The 25,796-nt window shown below is 41.6% G+C and overlaps 1 protein-coding gene across 1 annotated transcript; it reads right to left on the bottom strand.

The window, feature by feature from the left end:
• On the bottom strand, positions 1-25,076 carry LOC308402422 (solute carrier family 2, facilitated glucose transporter member 9-like). The gene is made up of 13 exons (XM_080891276.1): positions 24,638-25,076; positions 8,815-9,009; positions 4,557-4,652; positions 4,308-4,468; positions 4,108-4,232; positions 3,896-4,025; positions 3,626-3,774; positions 3,236-3,423; positions 2,829-2,939; positions 2,589-2,690; positions 1,090-1,165; positions 825-952; positions 1-725 (listed from the first exon to the last, which is right to left on the bottom strand). Exons 4-13 carry the CDS (start codon positions 4,394-4,396, stop codon positions 540-542), a joined length of 1,284 nt encoding a protein of 427 aa, XP_080747402.1. The 5' UTR covers positions 4,397-4,468; positions 4,557-4,652; positions 8,815-9,009; positions 24,638-25,076; the 3' UTR covers positions 1-539.
• Positions 25,077-25,796: the final 720 nt, after the last annotated feature.

Raw genomic sequence — 25,796 nt, 5'->3', positions numbered from 1 at the left:
TGAAACATCATAAAGTGAGCCTTCCTTTCACTACGACGTTTTCTCTGAAGCGCTCCTTTTCTCCAACTTTGCTTTTGGCTAAACTAGTGGCATTTAAGAGCATAAAAGAAGAACTTTATGCATGTTCTCATTACTAGGATATGTATTTATGTTGGTGTTTGGGCATATGGAAAATTGCATAATGATATTATGCCATTACCTGATGATTACTTAATACTGCATCTTAGAATTGTAATGGAAGCCCATTATGCAGGTTAGTTGTTGTTAGTTGTAAAGAAACGTGGGCCAAGAAAAAACTTCGTACAGGATCTGATTGCACAACAGTCACCATTTATGGACAAACAGAAAATAGCAGAAGCAACTAAAAAGCAAAAACTGAAGTTGGAAAGATTCCAAATTTTGGGAATTGTAACATTGTTTAATGTCATTGTGAGTCATTTATTTGCAAAGCACGTTTTTTCCACAGTCATTCAATCTTGTCCTGAAAGAAAAATTGTTTTTTTCCTCATGTTTTTTGCTGTAGCTATACGTGGTCCTCATCACAACCTGGTCTCTGTTCTCGTTTCTTCTGCAAAGGATTTCCCACAGACAGTGATGGCTTTAAACTCCTCTGAGATCTCCAGCAGGGTCTTGCCTTTAGTCTCAGGCAAAAGGAAGAAGGTATAAAGACTACCCAGCATGCAGGCAGAGGCAAACAGCACAAATAAGTACGAGCCGAGAGCATCCTGGGAAAGAAACGACATTCATAATTTCAGCACAACATATAGATCCCTGTGGGTGTTATAGTGTAATGCGCTGCTTATTTTCAGTTTGGTCGTACGTACAATGAGGAATGGAAAGACCAGGCCCATCACTGCAAACATAAACCACCGCTGCAGCCCTGTGAGGACGAGTGATGCCATTCGATTAGACTGAATGAAGAGCTCACTGTTGAGCGTTGGTGTGGCTCCTCCTGTGAGAATCAGAGAAAGAACAGGGAATTGACCTTGTTATCTTTGCATATAGACACGTTTTCCATAACCGCTACAGGTGTGATGTACTGGATACTAAAAACGTTAAGCTACATATGTATAAGTGCTTTACCCTTACCAGGTCCTCCACAAAAGAACATGATGAAGACAACCATCAAACTCACAGTAATGTATGGAACCCAGTAGCTGGAATCCTGTGTGAAAGACAGTTTTCAATGCATATATTTGATTTTGCATCAGATTAATTTCTATATTTCTGCCTTTTATCATCACAGCAGTGATAGCTTATACACATTTTCCCCTTTATGAAACAGGTCATCTTCAGTCATATTGCCAATATTGTTACTAGTGTACTTTCCAGTGAAGGCTACACAGACAGTTGTTGTCCCAACCGTCACAGACATGTACACCTCCAGATGCAGGAAGAGGCCTACCTGTATCATGAAGGACCCCACTCACCAAGCACACACACTCTTTGTCCTGCTCCCCTCAGGCAGGAGGCTGAGGAGCATTAAATGCAAAATACTAGACAGAAACAGCTTCATTCCAGAAGCTGTGAGACTTCTCAATGCATAAATGGACAAGAACTGTTATACTACTGATACTTTACTGACACCATCACTTTATTAATGCTGGTCATCATGCCCTCTTGCTGCTAAAACGTTTATACCTATATTTCTATATTTATACTCCATACTGGTACTCAGGTTGTTGCACTCTACTTATATTGTATTATTTCATTACTTGCTATTTGTTAGTTTCTTCGTTATTCTGTTTCTTTTCCCTTCTATGGATAACCGGGACCGTGTGTACGTAATTTCATTCCACCTCATGTAAACGTGTTGCAAATGAAAAGAAAACTTCCTTGATCCTTGATCTTGACGAGTAGAAACGGTGTCATCTGTGATTTTCCAGTCTTTAGGTTTTGTTTAGGTGCCTCTCCTGTGTTCCGTGTTATGCCCACTCTGTGCCTTCCTGTGCCAACGTTTCAGGTCTCTGTGTTCATGTATTTCCTGTTTTACTTTGAAAGTCCGTGTTTTATGTCAGTGTATTCTGTTTTGCTTCCTCCCTGTCTCATCACTTCTAATTAGGTTCAGCTGTATCTCCCTCCTATTCAATTTAATTCAATTCAATTTTTTTTATATTGCACCAAATTACAACAACAGTCAACTCAAGGAACATCCTGTTTGCATTTCCATCGTTACCTTGTGTGTATTTATTGTGTGTGCTTCCCTTTGTCCCTTGTTGGTCCGTCTGCTTGTTTTCTTCCATGTTGCTTCTGTATTTCTTCCGTCAGCTTTACCCGCGTTTCCTGGTCTCTCTTTTCTGGCCTGTGGTTTCCACCCTCAGGTTATATGTTTATGCATAGTTTTTCCCAGTTTAGGTTTTGCTTAGTTTTCTCTGTTCCACCTGTTTGTAGTTTTTGTTCAGCTGTCCATAAAGGCTCGTTTTTTGTTATCATCCACCCTCGTCTCCGTTTGCCTGCACTTGGGTCCTCAGTCTCTTCACACACCTGACATTTGTTGTCTTTAACAAATCAACTGTTTTTGTTTTGCTTTCTTTACATTGCTTTTACTTTTATTAATATTATGTTGCCCACCACTGGTAATGGTTTACCTTCAGGTTGAGTGTGACAGTGACAAAAATCCAGCAAGCAGACATGACACCGTAACCGCCGAACAGCAATGGTCTTCTCCCTGTGAGGTCAATGAGAAGACCCTGAAATTGAGGAAGGGAGAAAATAATGACAGACTTGTCATAAGAAGATTGTCTCTAATAGTAGAAATGAAAGGATGTATACACTTAAAATGCTCATTTACACAGATGAGCTCAGGCACAGACTGAGTGTTTGCTTACACAGGTGAGCGAGGTGAGAATTTCAGCCACTCCAAGACCGAGAGTGATATAGCGGATCTTCTTCTTTGGTATACCTGCCTCCAGGAAGATGTCATAAGTAAAGGTACTAATCTGGGAAGAAAAGAGGCACTATTAGGCTATAAACAGTCAGCATGAAATCTGATTTATATTTTAGTCTATTCTGTTGATAGAAACTTGATATGGAAGGAACAATGAAGTCTCATATATACAGATATCAATAGATATATTGATCTGTAGTTATACAGATATGTCATGTATGCATGTGCGTGAACCTCCAAAAGTCACAAAATTGTTGTAATGTATCATTTTGCAATTTAGCAATCCTATATCATATATCATATTGTATCATATGGTATTATACTAATACTATATGGTATTGTTCATACTGTAGAAATGCCCGACAGCTGGTTGCAACAGTAGATGATGGAGATGGTGATGACCTGCCATCGGACAGTCCTGTCTCTCAGCAGCTGCAGAAGGCTCACTGGTGGGGCTGCTTCAATGGCTGCCTGCTCAGTCAACATCTCATCCATTTCTTGTTGGTAGTCACCTTGGCCCCATAGACTCTGGAGAGCTGAAACCAGAAAATCCCAAATCACGGAGGGGATAAGAACTGAAAAATGTGCAACTTTGCTCAAATACAAAACACGCAGGGACTGATTGACTTGTAATTTCACAAGACTATCATTTATCTTTAACTAGTATGTGTTTGTAGAACACATTTTCATAAACATCTGGGGTCGTGTTTGATACATAAACTGCGCAAAGCTACTAACCTTTTTTGCATGCCTTATCATCACCTTTCTCTATGAGTAAATATCTTGGCGTCTCAGGAAAAAAAGGCAACATCACAATCTGAACAAAGGAGAAAAGTGCAGCGACACTAAGGAGAATGTCCCACGTGTCCTCGCGGCCAAGGATCTCGCTGAAAAATCAAAATGAAATGTTGTGTTTAATTTGTAATCTATTGTCATAATATGCTGCAGTAGCTTTTGACAATGGGTTAAAGCCCATTTTTCTTTTTCATATCAACTTCAGGTGCTTACCTTAACCCAAACGTCTGCCCAGACACTTTCCCGAGTGACAAAAAAGTGGCTGAGGTCAGAGTCACTATCCCTCTTATCTTTCTGGGTGAAATCTCCCCAAGATATATTAAGTGAGTGTTCATTCCCAAGCCTGCAGGTCACATAAAGCAAGCATGGTGAGTATAGGTGGTGAAAACATATTAATAAGGAGTCTGTAGAATATGGCAACTTACCTGCTGAGTAACCAAACAGAAATCTTGCCACAATGATCATTTCGAAAGAGTTGACATTTTTACTTGTCAGCATGAATCCTGCTGCAAGAACAGCAATGAAGCTGTTGCAGATCATTGCCTTTTTTCTGAAGAAGGAAAGCTCATGACTTCAGGTCTCCGTAGGCTATACAGCTTGGTACAACATCTGTCTTCATACTCACCTTCCCAGCAAGTCTGAGATAAATTTGACACTGATGGCACCGAAGAGTCCCCCGACAGCAAACATGGAAACAATAAGAGACCAGATCATTGTGACCGTCTGCGGATGTGGAGGCTCTCCGTATCTGTCATACCAGCTGCTGTTGATGAAGCGCTGGATGTACTGTGGAGATAGATCTAAACTGTTATTAAATGTGATCCAGATAATCGAGACAGAATGGAGAAGAAATGATAAAGGCGACGTGTCTCACCGGCGAAGGAGAACTCAGTCCAGTGATATGGAAGCCGACCTGAAAGCTTCCTCCTAATCCCAAAACAAGGATGAGGAATAGAGCGTTGCCATGGGTCTGAAGTAAAGGAGAGAAATCCGATGAATCACTTTTATAAATGTGTTTACTATCACCTGTAAAGATGCTGCCTATATTTTTAAAGTCACAGTCAAACTTTTGGAGAATGGGTATTAACAAAGATTTCAAACATGTTTAACCCTTGTATGGTGTTCGGGTCTGTGAGACCCGTGTTCAGCTTTTTTTCAAAAGAAAAATTAAACAATTAATTATTTTTTCACGTGTAAATGTGTTGTGTCTTTCCACTCACTCCACTTGATTATAACTGATTTATTTATAACATTTTATATAAAAGAAAAACGAGAAGCACATTAATTCATAAATGTGATCTAACAAAAGTAAAGGGAAAAAATTAACCATGTTTGCTGTTCATATGTCTTGTAATTGGGATGAAGTAAACATCTGTTGAGTAATTTAACATAAAATTGTTTGATAAGTGTTAATTTGGAAAGCCAAAACTCTAGCGGGTCCACCAGACCCATGAACACTGGCTGAGTAACAAAAATACGAACACCACACAAGGGTTAAATGAGTGAGAAAATCTAGATTTTAAAATGGGATTTACTGATTTTTTTTTTAAACACAAGTTGTGAATAAAACAAAGATTAGATTAGACTTAAGTTTACCCTGTCTGATTCATAAACTGTAACTGTTTCATTTCTAGCTGTGTCTGAAAGTTCACAGAAAAACAATAATAATCACCTTTTTTGAATCTTTTCATGATCACACCTCAGTCATAGATTGTAATCATGTAAATTTGAGCTCAGTGTCATGTTAGCTGTACCAGCGAAATGGTTTAATAACTGAGAGAGTAGTGTGACTCAGCTGAAACTGTGGTTTAGATAACTCCCCTGAGTTCAGGAACTAAAAATAAGCCACTCTGATTTTGTAAAAAATAAATAAATACAATTTAAAAAGAAAATTATCCGCATTACGCATAAAATTAGACATGTGCAATGTGACAGATTTGTCACGAAACATTTTAACAGAAACGTGAAAAGAATATTTAAATTATATTTAAAATCCACATGTACATATTTACAATACATGTACATACAATACATTAACTTTTATGGCGCAAATATAGGAAAAATCTTACCAGCTGCTGAAACAAAGTTTCCATTCTCTTGATACACGGACCTTAACAGCACATATGTCCTAACAGTGGGGACACAGTTCAGTGTTTCACCCTGCTTATTATTAACTTTTCAGAAATAAAGTAACTTGGTGTCATCACAAGGACATTATCAGTACATATTTGTACACAACACTGGTGCTGCATATGTTTTTATAAGTGATTCGTCCTATTGCCAGTAGCTTGATTTATGTTTTTCTCTCTGTTCCTGTTTCTTCTTATTCTTCTTATTTAAATCACGTGGAAAGATAAACTCTATTATTATCAGGCCAGCAGAGTTTAGACGTAGACTAAGAACTGTGGCTGTCTATGAACATTTGAAAAAGGAATACACTCAATAAATTAATTAATTCTTAATTCTCATTTAAACTTGCAAACAAACAAACAAACTCCCCAAAAAAGCCATCAGTGCAATCCAGCTATTATGCAATATAGTATCATGGCTCCAGCAATAAGTCATCCAATACTTTTCTCAGTCCAATGAGGCACAAATGATTGAAAGATGCACCACAAAGTCTTACATAATGTTCAAACATGTTTTGTTCTGTTGGTCACTGTTACGTCCCTCTGCAGCCCCTAATCTCTTCAGTGGGTTCAGCTGTTGCTAATTGACCACACCTAGTCAGGTGTGGATAAAAGGATACCTGTGATGCCGTGATTTTGTTTCCACGGTTTTCTTTAGACATGTCAATTTGTGGCAAACTTGCTATCAGGCTTGGCTGGGTTTGTACACCTCAGAGTGTATATATAATATAACCTCAAAGGGACTATTTTGTTAAAAAAGAAACTTCAGCTGCTTTGACAATAGGAGACAATTAGGATAAAAGTAGTTTGTTTGTTTTTTTTGAAGAAAGAAGAGCCATATACAGCAACAGCTCTTGGTGTTATGGCAGTGTGTTAAGTGCAGCAAGCATAATAGCATCCAGACTATTTTGTCCTTTTCTTATATGTTTTGTCCTTTTTTTCTGTTTCTGATTGAAGACAGTGATCAGATTGTTTTCACACGTGGCTCTGCTGCCACCAACAGATCAAGAATTGAGGCATTTTTATGCATGATACTTTTGACCACATGCTTTATAACCAAGATGGACATGACCTCCTGGTCTGAAAAAAAAAACCTTCCTTTGGTCGCAATTTATAGAAGTCTATTATAAAACACCAACCTCATTTTGGCTGCTCCCTTATTCACAAGTGGTCGCCACAGTTAGTAGCTCCCCATACTTAATTTGGCAGATTTGAATGATGGATGCCCTTCCTGACACAACCCTAGGTATATTTGTCTTATTCTGGGGTTAGATTGGGGATCTTTCGTCTGTTGGTCAAATGTGTAAGTTGTTAAAATGTCAATTATGGTTCCATGTTGAGTAAAATACATGATAAAACAGGATATGCTCCAGGGTTTGTGATCGACATGTTGCTATTCATACTGTATGTCTGTGATTTTTCTAAACTTTATATGCCACGTAAAGATCAAGAGAAACTTATTCATGCATTCATCACTTCAAGACTAGATTATTGTAACTCTCTTTACTTGGGCCTCCAATCTTCCCTCCTTCATCGATTGCAGTTGGTCCAAAATGCTGCAGCATGTCTCTTAACTGGCACTAGAAGGTATGAATCTAATTGTTTACTTATAAAATCCTAAATAATATGGCACCTGATTACTTTGGGGATCTCCTCTGTCTGTTCGCCTAAGAAAGCACTAAGATCATCGGGTCAACTGCTCTTAGTGCAACCTAGGTCTCGGCTGAAGACCAGAGGACACCATGCCTGTGCTGCCGCACCCAAATTATGGAATAATCTTCCTCTTGACATTCGGGCATCAGATTCTATTCAATCTTTTAAATCATGTCTAAAAACGTACATGTTTAACCTGGCATTCAAGGCGAATTAGTGTAATTTTCATCTGGCTCTGCATTTATATTATGTAATTACTTTATATCTGTAATTTAGATTTTATATTGTGATTTTATCTGTATCATGGTTTTACTGGAAAGCACTTTAGTGTACTTTGGTCTTTAAATGTGCGATACAAATAAATTTGATATGATATGATATGAGATCCCGTTTCAAGAAATGAGGCTTCATGATTGAAGGATTTATATTAATTAATTAATTACTTAATTTATTTGTTTTTACATTAGACATTCTTTTAGTCCCTGAATCAGCCCAGGTTAAACAAATAGCTCTTTCTGTATTACTGATCTACTACATCACATGCACATTTATTACACTAATTCATTAAAAATAAATAATTAAAACTGGAAATGAAAAACACATAATTTATTCAATGCTATAAATGAAATGAATTGACATTTAATGAATGTATTATATAGTTAATAAAATAATTATTTCAATTTTTTATTAATTAATAACACATTAGATGGATTATTTGATGACATATTTATTGAATTCATTTTGGCACTCGTGGCTCTCCATGCTTATTAGTTTACAGCCATAAGGACTTTTATTGATTTGGATGCATCCTTCTTCCTTTGGTTCCTTTTAGCTTTAGTGAGAAGTTTTAAGAACAACACAGGTTGTGATGTCCGTTTATATGATGTGACCTCCATAATGGATTTTGTTAATAGTCCTAATAAAAATCTAACATGTCACAATGTTTTGTGACTCTTCATCAGAACCTGAAGCTGTTTAAAACCAGTGGTGAATCTGCCCGACTGAGCTAATTTCCCTAAATATTTTATGTGACTGATATTAAATTTGGCGGCCACTGATCCATTGACATTGTCATTAAAAAAAATTACAGATGAATTAGCTAACACAGCAACAACCAAAAGCACAGAGCGAGCAACTACTCTTTTTAACATGATATAAATATGATATGTTGATTTTATTATTATTAGTATTTCTAACCCGTTTTGAACAGAAAAAAATCAGAATAACCTTCTACACATTTTATTGGGCAAGATTTCATTTTTTATTCATACATTTTCATCACTGTCCTTGTTCTTATTATTGCAGGCAGAGCAAATCAAATTGAATTCCTGGCCTGTGAGTTTTCCTCACCTCCGTTGGGCTCTTTGAGTGGCTGTGTATGGCTGGTTATGATGATGTACATAACAAGTGTCTTCTTCCTTATCACAAACCAACAGCTGCTAGCAGCCACGGGGTCTTCATTAGCTGTTAATAACACTCTGCCCACAGTTCAGCACTCTGGTGGTCCACGTTGTGATTGGCAGTATCCTGGCTGGGCTGATCATTCTGAAACGATACCATGCTGTGCTTTGATAACAACGAGGGAGGAGTAATTAAACAACTAATTGGAGCAATCTTTGTTAACATTTCTTACTTGCAGAGCTATTTTGAAATATTCACGTCAGCAGGTGGCGATATTAGCTTTCTGCTGGGAGGCAGTAACTCGACGGAGCATGCACACCAACCCAGTGCAGTTACTGTAGCCCAGAGCAAACAGGACAAATGAACTAAATCTGGTTTTCATAGATGCTTAAATTGAGGTAAATAAAGGCTTTACATATCTATTATCATTTATTGTCATTATAGTTAATTAGTAAATAAATATTTCAGACATTTTTGACCCATTGATCAGAGAGAATTCACTGTTCATCAGCACATGTCAAATTCTCCACTTGCAACTGTTTCCTCTGTGTCTTTTTTTTTTTTTTTTTTGGCCTGTCCCGTTTGGCTCTTTTGCCATCAGAATTGTTGTCTAAAGGCAAAGAAAGATGCCCAACGGATTTACTTTACCAAACTGACCATCCCAGCCTTGCCGTAATGGTCCATTTGATTCACCTTTTATTGTTTATTTTATTTTCACTTACTGAATACGGGACAGACTTGACTGGGGGAAAGAAGGGGAGAAAGAAAGAGGGAAAGAGAAACAGCTGAGAAGAGGGACGGGGGAGAAGGGCAAAAGACAAAAACCAACAGAACGGGCAGAGAAAAAAAAATGCATATATCAATCACCTGGATCACCTGCTGAGAAAGAAAAAAGAAAGCAAGCAGAAGAGAACAAGAGTAATAGAATAAACAACATCACAATGATATATGGGAATATGACAGTAAATACTAAATGTTAAACATTATTGTGCAGCACATAAGATCAACAGAACACAGTGTGCTTTGAGGTAAGAGCCAAAAAGGGTGTAGTTTGTGGGTGTGATCACCCGTGTGTACACCTGTGAGCATGGACGCGCTTGTTTTTTGTTTTTTTAAAAGGTTCCTTCATGTAATAATCTGCTAGAGGGTGTGGGGGGGCCACAGCCCCGTCCTCCAGGGCGTGAAGCAGGTGTGGAGGAGATCAAAACTCCAGACATCCAGAGGCCCCCAGAACACAAGAGACCAAGGAAGACCAACAGAGGGGCAGCTGCGCCACTGTCCCGGAAAGAGCTGAGGAGAGTCCCAGATGAGGGCTCACTCAGCAGCCGCGGAGCAGAAGCCAGGGGGAGTTGCAGTGACGCGCCCGTGAGCTCCGCCGGCAGCCAGCTGCGCCTGAGTGACCGAGCCCCAGGCCGAGAGGCCGGGGGCACCCCACCTCCGAAGTGGCCCGAGCGAGCCCCAGGCTCCAGGCCCCGATAAGCGGCCGCCAAGGAGTGAGCCGGTGTGTACCTGGACGCCCATCCCCGGACACAAAGAACCACCAACGCACCGATGTCTGAGGGGGTCCGCCACTGGCAGGGGAAGTGGTGGTAGGGGGAGATAGGCCTCCAAACCTTGGAGGGCCTGAGGTGTCCCCAGAGAGGTGGCGCCTGACACCCAACCTGACATATAGACACAGACATACAGGCACACACAGATACAAACATCCATTCCCACCCTCATGCTCTCATATGCACTTACTCCACACTCAACCAACGTGGAGACAGACATAAAGAGACGTTGTACACACGATCACACTCCCCAAGCGTACTCTACAAACCGGGTCTAGGTGCCCCCGCCCCTGGAGGGGGGAACTGCACCCAGACCCAGGTGGTGTTTCCCTTTTCCCTGCAGTGGGGGGAGGCAGACCGCCCCGACTCCGCAGCAGCAGGAAGGCTCCACACTCCAGACCGCAGTCGGACGGCCAACTCCTCCTCCTAGTCCTAGCCCCCCTGCTCCAGCAGGTCGCAGAGAACGGGGGTGAGAGAAGACTCCGAACCTCCCTCCACCCGCTCATTGTAATGTTGATGCATGTGTGTTCTAAGGTGCATTTAAAACCCAGGAGGGCTTGGAGCTACCTGCCAGAGAGCAGCAGGTAAGCGCATGGTCCCTCCTGCTAGCCCTCAATGTCTACGTGTATTTAAAATTGAGAGGTGGGCAACGATGCCAGGGGTGGGGTGTACACCCTGATGGTACTTTGGACTCCGTGTATCGTGCCCACCCCCAAGATCCTATATGTATGTGTAATGAGAGTGTGAGTAATGTGAATGTCTAAGTTGTGGGATAAAATTGAGGCAGAGGCAGCCAGAAGGGGACAGAGGGGGGGTAGCCTCCTCTGCACCCTGGTGACATACCCCTACTCCAAGGCCCTGCATGTGTGGGTGGTTGTGGTGGAGCGGGAAGAGGGAGGCAGCTGGAGATGGGGAGGGAAGGAAGGGAGGGGCAAGTGACCCCTCCCTGTGGCCAGCTCCCCCGCTGACCCCAGTAGGCACCCCCATACTCCGCGACCCGCCAGGGAAAGGGGGCCCAGGCCCATCCAGACCGGGCCCAGTGCAGCAGCGCCGCCCGGCCCCACAGAGCCCGGGACAGTCCACCCAACCCCACCACAGAGAAAACTGCACCCACCCCACCATCCACTCATCTTCCAGACTACATAAGACAATAAACACCCAGGCTGAGATCTTCCTCCACCTCTCCTGTATCTCCCCCTCCTGCAGAGGCAGCTCCTGAGGAGAGGAAAGCTCCTGCAAGATGTGACAATCTCCCCCACCAGTTGAAGAGCCCCCCAGGTGGCTCGACGCACCGGCGGCACCCTGCTCCAGGGCTGGGCCCCCATGCACCCACCCGCCCACAACCCCGGCAACACACCAACCAGGACCCAAGCCCCCGAGGCCCGGTCCGGGTCCCAGCCCAGAGACGGAGCGCCCCCAGAACCTCACGCCCATCCCGGACCCACCCAGGGGCAGCCAGGCTACCAGGTCAGTAACCCACGTCCGTCAGCACAGACCCTCCCCTAGCCCCGCTGCACGCAGCCGCGAGGAAACAGTCACCGGAGAGCCAACAGAGCCCCTAACCGGACATGACCGCTACCCCGGGTTGAGCCCCCCAAGGAAGATGCCTCCGGGGAACCCCCCCGACGCCCTAAGCCTGTCCCTACCCCCACACCAATCACAACAGTGAAGGCGGGACCAAACTATGACCCCCCACCCCCACTAGGTGATGGAGCTGATCAAAGGAGCCCAGAGCAATTGATCTGATGTGGTGGCAGAGGCTGTATCAAGACTAATGTAATCTAATAGATAATTTCTATATTGGTTAGAATTAAGATTATTTTTATTTTTCCAGTTCATGAGGACTGTTTTCTTGGCTATGCATAGGGCAGTGAAAACCATATGGGCGATATTCTTTTCTGAAGTGACATTATCTAAGCTGCCCAACAAACACACTAAGGGGGAAGTTGGAATGTTACATTTCAGACACTTCGATAAGTCTTCACATATCTCGCGCCAAAACTTCTGAACTGGTGGACAGAACCAAAGAGCGTGGATATAATTGTCCGGTGAATTGGTTTGGCAGTGTGAGCAGTTGTTGGTAGACGTAAAGCCCATCTTGAACATCCGATGACCTGTATAGTGCACTCTATGTAATATTTTGTATTGAATTAATTGAAGACTGGGATTTCTAATTAGATGAAAGGTTTTTAAGCAAATCTGAGACCAGAAGTTTAGGTCTAAGTTAACTGATAAATCCGCTTCCCATTTTGCAATAGGAAGTGATATTGATTCATCTGTTTTAGAAAGCATTCTGTATATTTTGGATAGTAATTTGGGGGGTTTAAGAGTAAGAAATTGAACCACACTTGGTGGTGTTTGTAGTTCAACTTGACCCGGTTTAAATTTCTTTTTTACTATGGATTTAATTTGTTGATATTCTAAAAATCTTTTCTTGTTGATCCCATATTGTGTAACTAGTCCGTCAAATGAAATAAATTCTGTTCCTTCTAGTATATGTTCTAAATATTTGATTCCTTTATCACTCCAATCTGAAAAGTTTATCATATTATTGTTTTGTAATATGTCAGGGTTGTTCCAGATAGGTGTACGTTTGCATGGGATTAATGAAGACGCCGTCAATTTTAGAAACTCCCACCATGCTGTCAGAGAAGAGCTGATGTTGATGCTTTTAAAGCATTCATGTCGTTGGATGTTTGAGCTGATAAATGGTAGGTCTGAGATCTCTAGATTATTGCAGAGTGCTTGTTCTACATCTAGCCAAGGTTCATCTAAGAGGGTGTGTTTTAGCCATCCTGAGATAAACTGAAGCCTGTTGGCTAAGAAGTAGTGCTGAAAGTTAGGCAGTTCTAGTCCTCCTTTATCCTTGGTCTTTTGTAGTGTTTTTAAGCTTATACGTGGGGGTTTATTTTTCCAAAGGAATTTGGACATACATGAATCTAGAGATCTGAACCAATCTTGTGGCGGTTTAGTTGGGATCATTGAGAATAAATAATTTATTTTTGGTAAGACCATCATTTTTATAGCGGCAACCCTTCCCATGAGTGATATGGGTAGACATTTCCATCTAGCCAGATCATCTTCTACCTTCTTTAAAAGTGGGATATGGTTTAATTTAGTTAGATCTGCAAGCTTGGGAGAAACATTAATACCTAAATATTTTATATTTCCCGATTGCAGTGGTGTAGAAGAGGAATTATGGAAGGAGCAATTAATCGGTAGGACTGTAGATTTTGACCAGTTAATTGAGTAATCTGATATTCTTGCAAAAGAGTTTATCAATTCAATCACCCCAGAGATATTGGTTTGTGAATTTTGGAGAAAGAGTAACACATCATCCGCATAAAGGCTGATTTTATGTTCCACGTTCTTGCATTTTATGCCCTTAATTACTGAATTCTGTCTAATTGCTGCTGCTAGTGGTTCAATAAAAATTGCAAATAGTGAAGGGGAGAGTGGGCATCCCTGCCTGGTGCCCCTCAAGAGACAGAAGCTGGAGGATGTCTGGTCATTTGTTCTAACACAAGCTGTTGGGGAATTATATAATATTTTTAACCAGTTTATGAAAGAGGATCCAAAACCAAATTTGTGTAAAGTTGCAAATAGAAATTTCCAGTTAACTCTGTCAAATGCTTTTTCTGCGTCTAAAGAGAATATTGTAGTTTCTAGGTTTTTACTGTATGAGTAGTCTATCAAATTAAGTAATCTACGTGTATTTGTTGATGAGTGCCTACCTTTTATGAAACCAGTTTGGTCAGGATGAATTAAGAGGGGGGTTATTTTCTCCAGTCTCTTTGAGAGAGCTTTGCAGATTATTTTAAGGTCTACATTTATAAGGGATATTGGACGATAGCTTGAGGGATATACAGGGTCTTTGCCTGGTTTTAGCAGGAGATTAATGTTTGCAGAATTCATATTTGATGGAAGTCTGCCCTTTTCTTTAATTTCCAACAACGTTCTGTAGAAAACTGGTGCTAGAATCGACCAGAATTCTTTGTAGAATTCTGCAGGAAAGCCATCTGGACCTGGAGCCTTATTATTGTGCATACTTATCAGGGCTTCCTGGAGTTCACCTGGTGTCAGTGGTGAATCCAGTGCCATTGCTTGAGTGTCCAATAATTTTGGAAGAGTTATGTTGTCCAAAAACTGATCAATTTCTTTTTTAGATGGGTTTATTTGTGGTGAATACAACGTTTTATAGAAATCCCTGAAAATGTTGTTTATTTGTATCGGATCATATATTGTGTTCCCAGATGAATCTTGAACAGCACATATAGTTGTTTTTTCTTTATTTATTTTTAGCTGGTTTGCTAGAAATTGACCGGATTTATTACCATGTTCATAATTTTGTAGGCGTAGTCTTTGTACTAAGAATTTTGTTTTTTTATCAATTATCTCATTTAATTCTAGTTTTGTTTTGCGTATTTTGTTCAATGTTTCCTGATCTTGGTGGGACGCGTAGGCTTCTTCTAGTGATTTGATGTTTTTTTCTAATTCCTGAATATTTTTGTTTTCTTTTTTCTTTTTATGTGATGAGAAAGAAATTATTTTACCTCTCATCACAGCTTTCCCTGCTTCCCATAGAACAGAAGCTGATGTTTCGGGAGTGTCATTATAGTTCAAATATGAAGTCCACTCTTTTTTAAAATATTTAATAAAGTCTTCATCTTTAAGTAGTGATATATTAAATCTCCAGTTTTTTCTTGGCGTAGTATTATTCTTGTGCATTAGTGTTAAAGATACAGGACCATGATCGCTGACAGCTATAGGGTGAATCTCAGTGTCTGAAATGTCGTTCAGCAGTGAGCTGCTGACCAAAAAATAATCCAGACGAGAGTAGGAGTGATGGACATGTGAGAAAAAAGTATATTCCTTACTGGTGGGGTGAAGGGAGCGCCATGCATCGCAAAGACCAAAGTCGCTCATATACTGTTTGATTATATTTGTGGACTGCCAATTACGCTGAGTTCCCGCTGTATTGAGCCTATCCATGTCTTCATTTAGTCCAAGGTTGAGGTCACCTCCAAGAACAAGTGTGCCATCTAAGTGTTCAGAGAGTGCACTGAAAAAACCGTGAAAGAATGAGGGATCATCAACATTTGGACCATATACACTTGCAATACATAGCTTTTTATCACGTATAGATAGTTTAATGATTAAGAATCATTGTTTCCTCTGTGTCTGATTGTTTCTGAGATGTGTGGAGTTCAAAACGTAGCTTGGCCACTTAGCGATACAGTGTGCCTCTTTTGATGTTTTGACCGTGGTGTTTTTGCCTATAACTTCATTGAAATTCAAAATGGTTAATTCACATACATCCGTCTTATTCATATTACGTATCTAATGGGGAAAAAAGAAGAGAAAGCTTTTCATGGTTTACACTTAAGCATTAACTATTAAGTAAATCCTCCTCCAGCAGAGCAACAATGCAAATTGAAGAAGGGGTGAAATGAGGGCCATCGTTCAGCCATCACTCTGCCTGGCAACACTGAGCTCACAGACAGTACTGCAAGTCAGAGTAGAGTGAACACAGCTGCATGTGTTACAGATTAAATGAATCATTGTCTTATAAGTCTCAAGATTTTGGGACAAGCTGGTTTCTCCAGGTTTGTTCTGTCTGAGTCATGTGGGTAGATTTATTAACCTCCTAGGACCCTCCGTCCACATATGTGGACATCGCATTCTTGGTTATTTAGAACCAAATCCTCAATTTTGCTCTACAAGGGCCTGATATCCACTTACGAGGACATTATACTGCTACTGTTCTATTGAAATTTTAAACGAATATCCTCATTTGTGGCTCTCATTTATCTTAGAAACAAATATTGGGCAAAAAAAAATAATCCGGTACTTCTTTGTTTTTACATTCATCGGGCCCCAATCAGCCCAAATATCAAAGAGAAATTAAAAATGCATGCCGTGGAAGAGTTCGGGTCGTAGGAGGTTAAATGACACAATGCTTTTTAGTGCATGGCCTGAACAAAAAACATTCCACCTGATTAAACTGACCATTGTGTGTGAAGATTATCTAATTTTTCTAAGTGGAAGAGAATGAGGAGCGGATGACAGGGGAATTAGCAGGTCATACCGATACCAGTCTCTCGCTTTACCGAAGGACAGCTTCAGTTCGTGTTAACAAAACCTGCTCAACAACTGTGTACAAGAAGCTTTTCACTTTACAAATAGTGTCAGACTGCAGTTGTAACACTTGCTTGCTCTGTCCTTGCAATAAGGTCATTAACAATAAAAAACCCCCCACATAGTTTGTTGTTCATAGTCAAGCACATTGATGGACTTTTAATGTGCAGTAATCGACTTTCTTTTAATGCATACAATGGCAGTGAATGTATTGCATAGTGGAAAATATGGGAAATTTTGATGGATGTTGTGTCTGCATTAATTAAATGAAAAATGTATTTCTATTTAACGTTTATTCAACTTATTTTTATATTTGCTAATCTAATGTCATTGTATTTTTCTTTTATAATGATGATAAAGAACCCTGAATCTTGTATCCAGTTTACACCTGAGGTTGTCCAGATCGGCCATTTCTGCGATAAAATCTGCAATGTCGGCAGAGACTTGCCACCAGACTACACATTTAGAGGATAGTTTAAAAAGCACATTTTGCGGTGAACCACTCTGGACTGCCTTCCCCTTCATGGTCTCGTCCCACTGGTGGAGCGAGCTCATCAGCTAGTATTTATTTCGCCAACTGCCATTTACATGCAGTGCGTAGAAAGCGGCAGTGTTTGTCTGAAAAGGGGCTTTCCTAGCTCCAAGACCACCTATGCTTCAGATACAGCTGAAGGCCTAATCAGTCTATCCATCATCTGGGCTAAACAGAGACAGAAAAAGATGTGGGTAATAGGAAAATGAAGAGAGAAAGGGCAGTGAAGAGATGAACACAAGCATTGAGCTTAAATTGTGTTGATGCAGGATGCATTAAGTGTTGCTTTCAGAGGGAACTTCCTACAGGTGGCATGCAGATGGGATCCCTCCTGGGAATTATGCTTCTTAATGAGTCACAGTGGTGAAAACGGGTAGAGTGAGCCGATACCATGAACTCATTGGCAGTGCAGCACTAAAATACCCAGCATGCTGTTCTCCATTATGGCGGGGTTCCCCTCCGAGCTGTTGGATCTGCAGATTAATCCAAACCTGGCAGCATTTCACTGCGCCACGTGTCATACTAAGCAAACACTGAAAATGAAAGATTATTTTGTCTCACTGTGGCTGAATGACAACAATAAGGCCTAATGACGGCCCCCACAGAGGCCTTTTATGGGCTCTAATTAATAATACAGTGCGTGTCATGAGTCCTATTTACAGCGCTCTTTAAAAACTTGCCGTCAAGTCTATTAGCACAAGGAATTAGTTTGAGAAGTGAAGGCAATCCGGGTATAAAGTCTTGACCAGCCACACTTGAAGCCAGTGGAAAGGACAAAGGTCACACAGCCTTAAGTGGGTGAGAATGAAGTCTGAGATTAGCGGGTTTAGTCAAGGTCTACAAGTCTAATGCTGGCCTGTGACACTTTGGAGCTCCTTAAATTAGAGGAGCAAGGAACTTGTTGGAGATAATTCAATTTGGGTGTGGTAGCCATGTTTTCTTGGTGAGTAGAGCAGAGAAAAGACAGATGGACAGCAGGGTTACTGTCACATGATATTAGCACATCCACTTTGTGAGAGAAGTGACCCTGTCACACAGGAGAGTGAGGCTAAACAGAAACGACTGCGAGAGTCATAGATCAGGGTAGAAATGTGCTGTAGAATAATCATAGAAAAGACAGTATGCATCAGCAGTGGCCTCCCCCACCATCGCGACGGTCTCTCACACTATATTGCTAAAACCACTAATAAATGCCCAGGGGAACAGGAGTCCACAGAGCACTGATGTGGTGTCCAGACTCACTAAATCCTAATTCTGAGTATTACAACACACCACAGGCCAACCCAAAAAGTCCTAACTAATCCAGAGCTGTGGCATGAAGGGGACAGGCAGGTGGTTTTAATGTGGCTGATCTGTTTAAAAGCTACTACGGTCTCAGAATACGGGGATTCACAATCCACTGGACAAGAAAAAAAACTTCCCGAACAACATAACAAATCTTCTAAACTTGAAGATCTGCCACGGGTGATTTTCAGTCACTTGAGAAAGTGATTTTTGGCACAGTGATAACTGTATTTATGCATTCTTTCCACACTAATTGAACACACATGATAGAGCTGTAGGAGAGTAGCTGGCTGGTAAGGCCTCAGTCAGACTTGTCACGCGTCTTCTATTCAGCAAGGCCAGTGAACATGTGTGCGTATGTGTATATGCGTTGGAGTTTGTACCTACTTGCGTGCCAGCGATAGCGAGCTGGTTGCGTGTGCATGTGCGATAGCACGTTGGCATTCTTCATTTGTAAATAACTGAATCAAGCTATTTTAGTTTGCTCAGAGTGCAGCTGTAATTTGCAGCCATTCTGCTCTTAAGGACCGGTAATTACAGCTTTTAGAGTCTCCTAAAACAACTCCAACTGTTTCAACCCATGACAGCCATGCATCTGAGCCTTCACACACACACACACACACACACACACACACACACACACACACACACACACACGCGCACGTGCACGTCTGGCTGTTAATGAAACTGTTGCATTTTCTAAATGAAGTGGCTTTCAAGGCACAAATACAACATGAGGACTACTAGGATGCATGTATTACAAGGGCACTTTTTTTTTCTTGTTAAACCTTTATCGAGCATTTTGTAAATTTACTGTGTGGCAGACAAAAAAAGAAGAGTAGAGCTGGGATTAGACAGAAATTTGTACTCCTTTTCAAACAGGGCATTTGTAGCCCCAGATGTTATTAATCCAAGTTTGTATGTAATAACTGAAATGTACACCTGCTCAAACAAAATAAGAGGGTAAATAGAAATGCTTTTCATCCACATGATCTGGAGAACATTATTGTTCAACACTGACAATGTCAGTCATGATCACGAAACGATTAAACCTCTTCTTCCTGACACCTAGTTCGACTATCACCAGACTGTAACTTCTTTGTACAGCGAAGACACCTAACCGCTCATGGCTCTAAATTACACGCTTGGCTGACAATATGACTGTCACAACTGGAAGCATCCAAACCACTCGAGGATTATCTCCCCACCATCCGCTATCTTGAATACGGCACAGCGCGGGAAGCATATGGCTGCAATCTGTGGCACCCTTCAGTGTACGGCTTCCATTTGCTTTTAATTAAACACTTGGAGACTCCCCCCCCACACACATACACACACACACACACACACACGGGTGAGGGACTAATAAAGAAACAAACTAATATGGGCAAGCAGTGATGATGTAAGGGAAGCTCGTGTTTCAAGAGCAATAATATTCACGTTATTGAAGGCAGACCAAAGACTCTGACTCTCACTGTATGTCTCAGTACCTTTTAAGTAAAAGGATTTGAGTGACAGACACCCCAATGATATACAGTCTGCAACATGAAAGCTTAAAGCAGCAAAGTCCATATTTACTGGCCAGGCCATCAGCAGCAGTCAGACATAATGTGACTCATATTTTTGCAGCTGGCTTTGCGGTATAATGACAGACTAATTCAGATCCATTCCTTCCCGTCAATGAGTTATCTGCACATCCCCAAGTAAACATGAAAGCTGGGCTACACGCCTTAGTGGCTGAGTTCAGGTGAGGCAAACATACTAATGTGACCATTATGCCAACAACATTAGAGCTTCAATGGCTCCAAGTCAGGAGACTGGCATTTGCACACCTTGTTCCAAGTGTGTATGTGTGTGTGTGTGAGGGGAGGGGTGGGATTATGGGGCTAGCAGCAGTAATCCCCAGACCACATGGACATTATCAGTCCAATTTACAGTATGACTTTGCTTAACACTTTCCAATACCACCTGCTCTACTGTACAAATAATTAACCTTTCTGTGCATGTCTTGTTGTTTCTATTACCATTTTAAATCTTTTCTCTTTAGTCAGAGTATTCAAAAAGTAAAATACTTTTGACATTGCAGATTTGTTTTGAATTTAAGTGGACTTAAGATGAAATAAAAACTGTCAGAGCATCCATCAAGATGTTGCCAGGAAATCTAACGAACAGGTTTTCAAGCATGGCTGAAGAATCTTACTTGGCTTGAGTCAGCAAGTTTCCCTCCTTAGTACCATTTCTCTGGAGGTGGCCACAGTTGGAGGGGGGGTGTAATTGGAAGTCCCCACGTAGTGCTCATTAGCAAGCAAATATACATCATCTGATATGTCCTCCAAATTGCTCATTTCATGTAGCACATTGTGTTCCTCTGCTTGGTAATTCATGAGGTATGGCACTAGTTACCTTAACAAAGTACAAAAACAAACACAAAGTAAAGTAAAATCCATCCATCTTCTTCCATTTATCCAATTCAGAGTGGAAGGGGGCTTATTCCAGTTGCCATAGGCCAAGAGGCAAGGTAACCCTAGGCTGATCTGTCTCTGTGTGCTCTCTAACTGAAAACCATTCACAAGCCCACAATCTCTGGGTCTTCAGCCAGCTATAAGAAGAATTTAGCTTAGTATTCTTACTACAAACATCATGGCAAAAATGAGGAGACACAGAAAGAGGAAGGCAAAGGGAATGATACAAAGCATGAGGGTGTAAAGAGTATATTGTGGACTGGCTTTCAGTTGGTAAGAGAGCTTTACACAGGATGTACGATGGATGTCGAGTTGGCCTTGCCTTTGGATTAGTAAAATATTAGCCAGTGAACCATATCTCGCGTTGTCGCAGTTGTTTGATGTTCGGCTGCTAGTGATCGCTTACCGTATTTTCACGACCATAAGGCGCACTTAAAAGTCTTAGATTTTCTTCAAAAAGTGCGGCGCGCCCTATAGCGCGGTGCGCCCTATGTGTTGTAAGGAGGACGTAGTAGAGAACACCATGAGAACGTTAAAGGGTGAAGTGTGGGCGTTGATCGTATATACCGGGACAATCGCACATACCTGTATAAAAGAACAGGTATGTGCATTATGCAGGACATCGTTGTTTTAACAACCCTGAAAATGGCAAAGAGACACGCTTATGAAGCACAGTTTAAACTGAAGGCCATCAGCTACGCGGAGGAACATGGAAATCGAGCAGCGGCGAGAGAATTTAAGATTAACGAATCGATGGTTCGCAAATGGAGGAAGCTGGAAAACAAGCTCCGGCAGGTCAAGAAAACGCAGCTGAGTTTCCGCGGACATAAGGCGAGGTGGCTCGAGTTGGAGGAAAGACTCGAGCGGTGGATCATCGAGCAAAGAGCGAGCGGGAGAAGCGTTTCGACGGTCACCATTCGGCTAAAAGCAGTTTCACTTTCACTTTTTATGAAACTGTGCCATTTTTCCATCCGGACCAGGACTACGGTAGCGCAGCAACTTCCAGCGGATTATAAGGAAAAGCTGGCCATCTTCCGCTTCTACTGCAGCAAACACATCGGCGACAAAAACATCCAGCCCAGCCACATCACAAACATGGACGAGGTCCCGCTCACTTTTGACATCCCGGTGAGTCACACTGTGGAGAAGAAGGGGACCAGCACGGTAGCGATACGCACAACGGGGTATGAAAAGTCTTCTTTTACTGTTGTGCTTGGCTGCCATGCTAATGGACAGAAACTGCCGCCTATGGTGATTTTTAAGCGAAAGACTTTGCCTAAAGAGAAGTTTCCAGCAGAAATCATCATTAAGGCAAATGAAAAGGGCTGGATGGATGAGGAAATGATGAAAGACTGGCTGAGGGAGGTGTATGTAAGGAGACCAGGTGGTTTTTTCCACGCATCACCATCGCTGTTGATCTGTGACTCTATGCGTGCCCATCTCACAGCCGATGTGAAAAAACTTGTGAAGCAAATGAACTGTGAGCTTGCTGTCATTCCGGGAGGCCTGACAAAGGAACTCCAACCGCTGGACATCGGTGTGAACCGCCCGTTCAAAGTAAGGCTGCGAGCGAGCGGCCTGGGAGCGATGGATGACCGATGGAGACCACAGTTTCACCAAGAGTGGAAGGCAGCGCCGGGCGAGTTACGCCACAATTTGCCAATGGATTGTAGATGCTTGGGCTAACATGTCTGCTGGCACTGTTGTTCGAGCTTTCGCAAAAGCCGGCATCATTTCCGAGGAGCCGCACGGCACGGAAAGTGACTCTGACGGTGAAGACCAGGGCTGCCCAATCCCAGTCCTCGAGAGCTACCGTCCTGCAGCTTTTAGATGCATCCCTACTCCAACACAGCTGAATCAAATGAATGGCTTGTTATCAGGCCTTTGCCAAACACGATGGCATGCTGAAGAGGTAATCAAACCATTTGATTCAGCTGTGTTGGAGTAGGGATGCATCTAAAAGCTGCAGGACGGTAGCTCTCGAGGACCGGGATTGGGCACCCCTGGTGAAGACAGTGAACCTGGCATGTTCAGTGGCGTGTCTAGAAAATTTTTGTTGGGGGGGCCAGGTAGGGGCACAGATTTGGAGAAGGGTGGCAGATTTAATTGGCAGATAATGTTTAAAAAAAAAAATTCTACCAACCCTTAACCATAATTCAATAATCCTATAAACCTAATAACCAAATGCACTTTTAACTCTTATTAGAATGAGATTTTAACCACTACGGTGCAAAGTTTTTAGATACTGCATTGATAAAGTACAAGAGATACAATCAGTGCTTTGTCAGTGTTTACTCAGCATTCAAGGACAGCAATATTTGCATAGTATTTTTACTGATATATAGTGCACATATGTTTTGGGCAAAAACAGTTTTGAATATTAAAATACGAACATTTGTAACAAACAATTGACAAATTAGCCGATGCCAATGCAAAACTTTATCTGCCTGTTAAAAAAAGAAGATAATCTTCTCACAAACTGGTGTTTGATTTTGAAACAGGAAAAAAGTGGGGAAACAACTGAAAAGACTAACATTTGAATAAAACCTGAAAGCAAGTAAATACTTTCTATGCTGCCTTATCGTAAACTTTGGTAATATTGATAAAGAACAACACTGGCTGATGATAAAATACAGTCAGCTGGCATGGTGACACTGCCAGTATTAACCTGCAGGGCTGGACTGGGACAAAAAAATTGGGCATTTTTACTACAGACCGACCCACCAGGTAGTAAAGCCATAAAGACTTTGACTGAAAACAAACCCTGTTGTGACAGTGATGTACAGTCTTGTTGGTATATGTATGATTTCTATACATTTTACGTCAGATAAAAACTTTGGTTGTAAGATTTAGATAATTATTTAATAAAAACTAGGTATTTTAAATGAGAATAAGAAAGAAAAGTATTTCTTTGTGCCCACCTTTCCCTGTTAATGCCCTACCTGGCCCCCTGGCAAAACTTTGCTAGACCCGCCCCTGCACAGTTACCAGCTGTCAGCTACTTAGAAAAGGATCCTGGTGTTATTTGTCTCTCAGAAACAGTTCATAACTTCCCTTCAACTCATTCATGTCACCTAAAAGGTAAACCTGTTTCTCCATCACCTGTTCAGCTCTGATGGTTCAGTAAGGACATCTCCTGGTTTCATCTTCATGTTTCCCTCTCACCACATATCTAAACAGACATCATGACCAGCAGCTTTACAGCTGTGGCTCCAGCAAACATCAGCTGATACTAGAAATTAATATTAAATACATTCTAACAACAGCCGATCAAGCTTAAACGTGCTGCTGTTGTTTAGCGCAACATCTGCTGGTTTCCTCTTTCTGGCGCAAAGTGGGCGATAAACAAGAGAGAAAAGCCGATCAGCTGATCATTGATCAGTTTAATGATTGAAGTAGCAACAGGAGAGGCAGGGGGAGAGAATGAGAGGAGAAGAAGCAGCTGTGCAGCATAAAGACAGAATAACTCCAGCATTGTGTCTTTTTTCCATTCTAGCTAAAGTTCGGGACAAACTGCGTCTCTTCTCAGCTCAATACGAAACGTGTAATATTTTCTCTGAATGAGGGACCATTCCATTTTTTTAAGGAGCCGTTGGCAACTCTAATAACTAACCTTATGAATAAAATAAAGTTCACTATCAGTAACATCATAGCACCCACCCAGCTGTATAAAAACTCCGTCAAACTGGCTAGAACGCAGTATGAGTTATTGCAACTGACAGTAAAAAGTCAGCACAATGAAAATAAACTCCACCTAAACTTGGTTTATATCTGACCCAGATAGACTGCAGGTCATAACTTCTTACCTGAAGTTCAGTTCACCTGACACTCGGACTGGTGGCTGCTTCGGGTCTCTCCTCCTGCCTCCCCTTCCCTCATCCACCTGTTGCCTCTGTGGAAGCCCCGTCATAGCCACCACCAAACAACGGAGTTATTTCTACACATCGACCTGCATCTGGCCAATCCACCACCTCTCATTGTTCATGCCATTACAAAAAAAATAAAAAATAAGTCACTGGGGATATTCCCGGTATGCCCGATGGCCAGTCCAGCTATGTTAACCTGCAACCAAATCTGCAGCTCCATACAGCAATGTTACGACTTAGATTATATCTTATAACTCATAACTCTTATGTTAGCTGCCCTCAGTAGCATACTGTCTGAAATATTCGACGGCTGCAATAATTCTTTAAGTGTTATTTTTTTCCTTGGTATTCTAATTTCACCGAAGTTTACTAAACTCAACAAACTTGATGTTACTTACCGGGACATTTATTCTGTCCTCATTTTCTTTCACCGAAAAATTGTTTCCTGCAGTGCCGTCTTTCGCGCTTGGCTCTCCTACCTTTGCTAACGTGATGCACATAGCGCAGAAGCGATGCTGCATTCACTTACACTCGGATATCTGAGCGTCACCGTGAAAACATAATCGGACATTTGATATTTGATTGAATTTTATTGTTTTGCCTTTGGGGTGGCCAGTCTGGTTTGGGGGGTGGCCTGTGCCCCCCCAGGCCACCCCGCTGGACACGCCATTGGGCATGTTTGATGGAGATTTAGCGCAGCTGTTCAATTCAGACACAGAGGATGAGGACTTCGATGGGTTTGATTGATGATAAAAATGTGAGTACCAAACTTTGTTTTGCTCCTGCTTTATTTTTAAATACGCACACTTGTATGCTTGTGTGTTGTTGATGATGACGATTACCGGCAATAGAAATGTGAGTAAGGTACCGAATTCAGGTTTGCTCCCGCTTTATTTTTAAATACGCATACGGTACTTGTATGTGCCCTATGGTCCAGTGCGCCTTATGTGTGTGTTAAATACAGTAAGGGCACACATAACTGAGACTGCGCCTTTTAGCACAGTGCGCCTTATGGTCGTGAAAATACGGTACTAGCCAAGTTTTTAATCCTGAGCTAAATTAGCCCATTTCAACAAGTGCCTTTGATGATGCTAGCAGA

The sequence above is a fragment of the Rhamphochromis sp. 'chilingali' genome (genome assembly GCF_963969265.1).
Source record: "Rhamphochromis sp. 'chilingali' genome assembly, chromosome: 9".
In the NCBI taxonomy this organism is placed as follows: Eukaryota; Metazoa; Chordata; class Actinopteri; order Cichliformes; family Cichlidae; genus Rhamphochromis; species Rhamphochromis sp. 'chilingali'.
Note: the sequence above shows the minus strand (reverse complement) of the source record. Positions and strands in the feature narration are given on the sequence as shown.

What these genes read in the sequence shown, in the direction of transcription:
- LOC308402422 (XM_080891276.1), bottom strand. Translation starts at nt 4,396, where the DNA reads ATGATCTGGTCTCTTATTGTTTCCATGTTTGCTGTCGGGGGACTCTTC. An exon ending in GTTCTTTTGTGGAGGACCTG is followed by an intron (nt 953 to 1,089) that starts GTAAGGGTAAAG and finishes TGATTCTCACAG; the next exon opens with GAGGAGCCACACCAACGCTC. An exon ending in TGGTCTTTCCATTCCTCATT is followed by an intron (nt 726 to 824) that starts GTACGTACGACC and finishes TTTCTTTCCCAG; the next exon opens with GATGCTCTCGGCTCGTACTT.